This window comes from Poecilia reticulata, linkage group LG20 (genome assembly GCF_000633615.1).
Source record: "Poecilia reticulata strain Guanapo linkage group LG20, Guppy_female_1.0+MT, whole genome shotgun sequence".
NCBI lineage: Eukaryota > Metazoa > Chordata > Actinopteri > Cyprinodontiformes > Poeciliidae > Poecilia > Poecilia reticulata.
The window spans coordinates 19,302,326-19,309,315 of NC_024350.1; the positions used below are offsets into that span (position 1 = coordinate 19,302,326).

General features: G+C 38.3%; 1 protein-coding gene across 2 annotated transcripts in view; it reads right to left on the bottom strand.

Moving 5' to 3' along the window:
- Positions 1-2,787: 2,787 nt before the first annotated feature.
- Positions 2,788-6,990, bottom strand: part of map3k15 (mitogen-activated protein kinase kinase kinase 15) — a 35,998-nt gene continuing 31,795 nt past the window's right edge. For both annotated transcript variants that reach the window (XM_008396465.2, XM_008396464.2), the window contains 3 exons: positions 5,851-5,957; positions 5,698-5,774; positions 2,788-4,439 (listed from right to left, as the gene is read on the bottom strand). In XM_008396465.2, the coding sequence (XP_008394687.1) occupies positions 4,346-4,439; positions 5,698-5,774; positions 5,851-5,957 (278 nt within the window). In that variant the 3' untranslated portion in view covers positions 2,788-4,345. The remainder of the gene's footprint in view (positions 4,440-5,697; positions 5,775-5,850; positions 5,958-6,990) is intronic.

Consider the following 6,990-nt stretch of genomic DNA (forward strand, 5'->3'; position numbering starts at 1 on the left):
CTATTGGTGGAAAAATACCTTAGCGGTTATTAAACATGGCGTCTGGTAAGACAAAAAGGCCACGTTCACACTGCAGCCTGAAGTGACCCTAATACGATTTTATTACTTTTTTTTTTTGCCTTGGTCGTTCACATTTCCAAATATATACGACTTGTATGTGATCTCCAGTGTGAACTGCAAATGACCTAAAAGTGTCCCGCATGCGCAGTAGAGGGCGCACTTAGAGAGTGACCTCAGGTTTTTACCAACCGCCATGAAGAAGAAGATGAAGAAGAAGAAGAAGCGCTCAGTGTTTCAGACGGTAAATACTGCAGACACGGATGCTAATAGCGGAACATATCTTACGATTTTAAAGTTGTTGTCCGACCGGAACCTGCACATTAACAGCTTAGTCCTCATTATCGTCCGCCATGTTTGTTGTTTTTCTTCCCGCTTGCGCATATCAAGGCGCAGAATAGTGACGTTTGTCGAGTACCGATGACGTTCAGAACGGCGCTGGGATGAATGCGGCCAGTGCCGTTCAGATTCAGGGTCACATTTGAGAAGACGTGCATCGTTCACTCTTCCTGGATGTCGCGAAAGCAGACAATTTCTTGCGTTGTTGACTTTGCAGTTATCCTTCATACTGAGCATGTATGAGAGAAAAAACTCCCCAGTAACAGGAATAAAATTCCCAACAGAACCAGAACTGGACTCAATATCAAAAAATAATGACTTGTAATAAAAAAATGTGAACAAAACAAGAAAGCACAGGCAGTATTTCAGATATTTAAAACAAAATCAATAATCATCGATATCGACTGGGAAGAAACCCTTTTATCCTGATACATTTCAGCCATATCGTCCAGAGTAATGAGAGCGTTTCTATTCTGTTGTTTGGATTATTGGAATGGTGTTTCTATAGTTGTCTTTAAATCTCTGCTAGTTTTTGTTTGACCTGTAAAAGAAAACATGGTTTTAAGTGACCTTGTATGAATGCTGCTATGTAAACTTGCCCTGCTTTGGAACGTAACTGCAGTGACAACGTAACTCCAGAGTAAATAACTTAAGACTTATGTGTAAACACCATAATATCAGCGCAACTGCTTTGTAAAAGTGCATGACAGTGCTAGTTTGGAGTTTTTCCAATGCAAAAAGTTCCTTGTTGGAGGCAAGACAATGACTATGAACTCTACAAACCCCCATTTAAGAATGTGAAACCTCTAACTATCCCACAAAGACATTTTCCATAAGTCCTGCCAGGTTTTAGCTATTTATAAACGACGCAGATCCATTTTTTCTAAACCTGAATATGTTGTTTTCCAAAAGCAAAAAATAGAAGCAATAAAAAACCCAGTCGAGCGTCTAACCAGAAGGGAGTTGCTGCTGAGATCGCCTGCAGACAAGATTAAAACTATTAGCATAATTAGATCCTCATAACCGTCTAAGTTTCTTTCTGCTGTCGGAATGTCAAATGGTCATGTAAACAAGTTGGAGCGTTGAGCCGACAACAAAGCTGATGGAAGGAATGCAGGCTACGCTCAAACATGCAGGCGCTCAGATTTAACTGCAGAAGAAGAAAAACAGTTTGTTCCCATGACCTGCCAGGTACAGGTGCCATTGTCATCTCAGAAAACAGTTTGTTAAAATGACGTAGCTTAAAGCATAACCAGTTTATGTTCCATTCACTATAAAGTAAGGGTGTTCAAAGTGCGGTCCGTGGGCCATTTGTGGTCCCTTGGTTGATTTTTTTAAGATCGTTGACCGCAATTCAAGAAGTTTGGCCTGGCGATGCTTTTTGAAAATTTTCTTGGGATGAGAGTATATTAAGTACAACGTCAATAATTTAATTTAATTTTATACTCATTTTACTTTTATCTCATAAGAAATCACCAACATCAAGAACAAAAACAAAATCAGACTTTGGCACACAATCCATTACATTTGACTAAAGACAGCAAAAGCTTGTGAAAGAAAACTGCAAGAAATAAAAATAAAATAAATAAAACCATTTTAAAGACTCAGAAAATAGAAAATAATCCCAAAAAGCCACATGACTAAACCGGGGTGTCGAACGCATTTTCATTTGGGCCGAATCAAAAATCTGAATGTTCTTAAAGGGCCATTTGAGCCACAATGCAGCGATAAAACCCACTAAACTCCTAAAATATCATTAAATAGCTGTTTGTTTCTTAAAATGTAATATTTTATTTGGACATCTTTTCACACTGATCAGTCCATCCAGGATTTTGATTGTTTTTGTTTTTTTGGGATCAAAATCACAGATTTTGTGCTGCTAATTTAGAAAAATGTGTAAAATATAAGATGTTAAATGTGACTTTTTATTAATCGCCGTATTGGTCACGAACTATAGCTTCATATGAGGTGAGGCCGAGGCAGCAGTCACGTAGACCCAATGTTTTTGGCCAATTTGGAGAAAAATATGCAGTAAAAGCTAAAAAAAAATGTTGATTTTGTGTGAATTTTTATTAGTTGTAAAACTGGCTGGAGGACCACATAAAAAGCTACGGCGGGCCAGATTTGGCCCCCGGGCCTTCGGTTTGACACATGTGGACTAAACGGCAAAGCAAACGTAAAATATTACATTTTATTTATTGTTGTCCAGGTAAAAAGGAAATAATTCATCAAGATATTTAAGCGTTTTCTAATTGGAGAAAAAATTTAATTTTGGCCCTGAATCCTTTCAACTTGAGGAAAAAGTTCTAGACTCCCCGTCTATACAGCATCAAAACTTACAAATCAAATCATCTTTGCACCAGGAAGTGACAAGAAATTTGATAAACAAACCAAGAAAGTCATTATTTTCACAACTTTCACAAGTTTATTGCAGTTGCAAAGCATATAAATAACAATATACAACATCAAAAATAAAAAAAAAAGAGAAAGGACAATTTTAGCTAATAAATTACAAGCATACAAACATGAAGGTGATAATAGGCAGTTAAAATCCATCAACATGTTAAATTAAAGATGACTTTAAGGCTTCAGGTTGACTCACCGCCTCCTGACGTGGGTAGTTGTGTTTAACTCTGTGGTTTTACCCAAAGATCAAGTCAAATTCACCTCAGGATGATTTTTTTAACATAACAAATTGAGGGATAACAACCAATCAGCCAGACCACTGACTGAAGAATTTATTTGTCTTTTTTATGATCCATGAGCGGCTGAAACATGATCAAAGCAGTTAGAAGGTGTTTGCGTCAGTAAGCGTTGGTTCGGTTTCATCATTTGACGGACGTGTTGACAGTAAACGGCTTCTTCAAAGCAGTGAAGGTGAAAGTCAGTCAAGTTTAGGTTTTTTTAAGGAGAGGGTTCATTCTGTGCACAACAAAACATTTGATTGGATTTTTGGCTAATTATTGGGCTCAAATTAAGAAAATCCAACTTTTGGCTGAGTTACAACTGCTGCAGATAAACTGAGCCACTAATATGTGGCTGGATGTCAAATTCCTCTCCTTAAAGCTGCAGTACACACATTTTATAAAAAAAAAAGAGAGAATCTGAAAAGATCCGCTACTACTGCTGTCTGATGAAATTCATCGCTCCTGACCAAAAACAACCAATCAGAGCCCGGAGGCGGGTCTTAGCGCTGTCAGTCAACCTCGTGTAGTCCCTGCTAAATGTGGCAGAGGAACAAGTTACAGTTCCATAAAAACTGTTCATCCGCCATCATTGGTGCTCATGCTAACTAGCCTTAGCATTCACACAGGCTATGCTATGCAGATAGCAAGGGGAAGATGAGCAGCGCCACATGAAGGGTGATTGACAGCGCTAAGATCCTCCTCCTAGATCTGATTGTTTCTAGTTTGCACGGGGAAAAGGCAGAAGAGTTCGATTTTTTTCACAAATTTTCTTTCATTGTCAAGATAGTGATAACTTCAAGAAATATGCAAAAGAACATTTTAAAAGTAATAATTTTTACTTTTAAGAAAGTAAAATGTTTTTAAAAATAACAGAATATATATATTTTTTATTTTAGAACATTTCCAGAGTACCAGAACTCTCTGAAGGGGCCAAACCACAGAGCTTTAATACTCCAGCATTTCAGAGCTGATATAAACACTAAAAAACTGACTTCATCTCTCCATAAATGTAAAAATTCCTAACCTTTCAAAGCTCTGAAGCACAAACACATTGTGGCAGCACAGGAATACACTGGAAATGCATACAGTAGTGCCCGCACTAAAGCGCTTTGGTCTGATCAGTTCGGACTCTGCTTGGACTCGGTCTGCCACAGACGACAGCGTGGAAAGGCACAGAGGAGACGGCAGGAAAAGAGAGGCGGCCATGCGGGGCTGGTAATGTGTCGATGTGCGCATTACTTCCTCAGAAGTTACAGTCGTAGTTAAACGTCCCCTTTGGAGCGTCTGTCAGCCGTCAGCCTCTCTCGCTCTCGGTGCCGCTGAATGGCTCGCCAGATCCGGCACAGCACTCCACCGCTGGGCGGGAAGAAAGCAACAGTTCAAAACGGATACAACCAAAACCGTTTCTACTGGTTCCATAAAATACTATTCTCACATTTTGTCAAGCTTCAAACTCAAACTTCTGTGTTTTACTGGGGTTTTATGTGATAAACCATCATAAAGTTGGAAGTGGAGAGAAAAATTTAAAACTTTTTCCCTTTTTTCCCCACTTGTTTTAACCGTACGTGTGTTTCTGTTGAGAATCAGAAACACACGTATAAAACAAATACCTAAAAACCTTTACCTGACCCGATCTCTAAGGCGAATGTTAGGCTTTAAAGGTGACCTGTTATACTTTCTTGGACAGATTAGGATAGGTGTATAAACAAAACAAGTTCATTACAATTATTTTGCACAATTACTTTTACATAATGAGATTTTAATCTGATCTTTTAAGAATGAGATGTTTTAGGGCGCACTGTCACTTTAAATCTAAATAAGCTGCTGCTAGCCGCGAAACCACAACTCAACATTTGCACTTGCATGTGAAAATGTCTGCAAAAAGATGCACAATTATGCAACTGCTTTACATCTTTGAAAAGCAGAGGTGGAGCCTCCTGCACAACCAGCAACAATGTATCAAGTGTTTTCTGGATGTTAGAAAACACCATCCAGAAAACACTGGAGGATGTTTTCTGGACAACAAAACACAAAACACTTTTCTTTTCCAGCAGCCATTGTACAGCTGTTTTTGTTTTTTTCTTAATATCCCGGTTGTTCTGTGTGTTTCTACTATATTTTTTATATTCATTCAAATATACTTATATATTATTATCTATGCATTTATGTGCACTGCCTTTGAGAGTTGCTGTTGTTTACATTTTGTTGTGCTTTCTTGCACAATGGCAGTAAAGGAATTCTGAAGCTCTGCTTGTGTTGCTAGGTTACGGAGCTGGGCTTCGCTGAGGTTGCTAGGTAACGGAGCTGGGCTTCGCTGAGGTTGCTAGGTAACGGTGCAGTACCTATAGAATGTGACTTAACAATCAGGAGGTTTTTGAAATGGCTCTTCTTCTAGACACCAAAAAACTTTAATGCCAAAAACTGTTTGGGTGATCTTTTTTAAGCGGTTGGTTAAAAACCCAAATGAAAATATAAAAACGTTCTAAATGTGAATTTTGCATAATAGGTCACCTTTAGCACAGAAAAAAAAACACACAAGAAAACATTTTTTTTTGTTTTTGCTAAACTGCTGAATGCTATTTAAGGTATAAAAAGAAAGAAGATGTGTGAATACCGTAGACGAAGAGAGCGGAGGTCATCTTTGTTGACCTCACTCAGAATGTCAGACAGTGTGTACTCCTCCATCACAAACTGCAGCACAAATTTACCATCAGACTCTACAGTATCGACGCAGGAGAAAACCCAAACACTCCTGCTGCTCTTCTACCTTGTCGATGGTGTCTGGGTCCGCCCCCTGCTCTTTCAGCCAATCGGTGAGCTGCTTGTCCGGCTCGTAGTCCGCTGGGACATGAAGGATGGAGGGAGGCGAAACATCTGAACCAGGAAGCACAAACAGTTTACTTCAACAGAAACTTTACTCTCTTCTTAATTTATCTTTAAATCTTTATGATTTTCAAAACAGGTGGCTCAGGTAGTGCAGCTCATCCAGGATGGCACATCAATGCGAGCTGTGGCAAGAAGGTTTGCTGTGTCTGTCAGCGTAGTGTCCAGAGGCGCTACCAGGAGACAGGCCAGTCTCCTGGTAGCGTCTCCTGGTACCGTTTTTCATTTTGGGCCACATCAGAAACCTGAATAGAAAAAGGGCCAGTTGTGCCAGAATGTATTGATAAAACCAATTAAACTGTTAAAATATCAGTAGACCTTCCTGTTGTTTTGATTGCTGTTCCTTTTATTTCTGCAGGTTCTCAAATTATTTATCTTCTTTTTTTCCTGGTTAACTTCCTTAACTATTGTAATTATTTATTCACAAAACTCCCATCAATCACATGCAGCTTTAGTTAATTGTTAGTTTATCAGATTTTTGTCTTTCCCAGCTCCGTCTAGACATTGTTCTCAATGGGAGACAGAAAAATCCCCACCGTTAACTCCATAAGTTTCATAGAGCTATTTTACACCAAACTGTTTATGCATTTATTTTTCAGAAAATTTACAAAATGTACAAATTAAGTCTGCAAATCGTGTACAGAAGGAAGAAATGAACTAGAACAAGAGTCGACATATTATTTCTCAATAAAAGCCACAATATTGAGAATTTTTAATCAAACTTGAAGTTTGATTTATAAAGCACATTTACAGCAGCATCAGCTGACCAGAGCTTCACAACAAACACAACATCACAGGCGGATAAAATAGAAAATAAAATGAGGTTTAGTAACAATAATACAATTATACAAATGGCAAAGATACCAAAAACTCTTAATATGGATAAAAACCAAAACAAAACTTAATTTTCTTCAAATTGAGAAGTTTATACAAATGTCCTCTGTATTCGATGCACTCGTTTCTAAATAGCAGAAACGAGTTTCATGTTCAATATTTCTGTATTCTTCTATAGAGTTCTCACAAA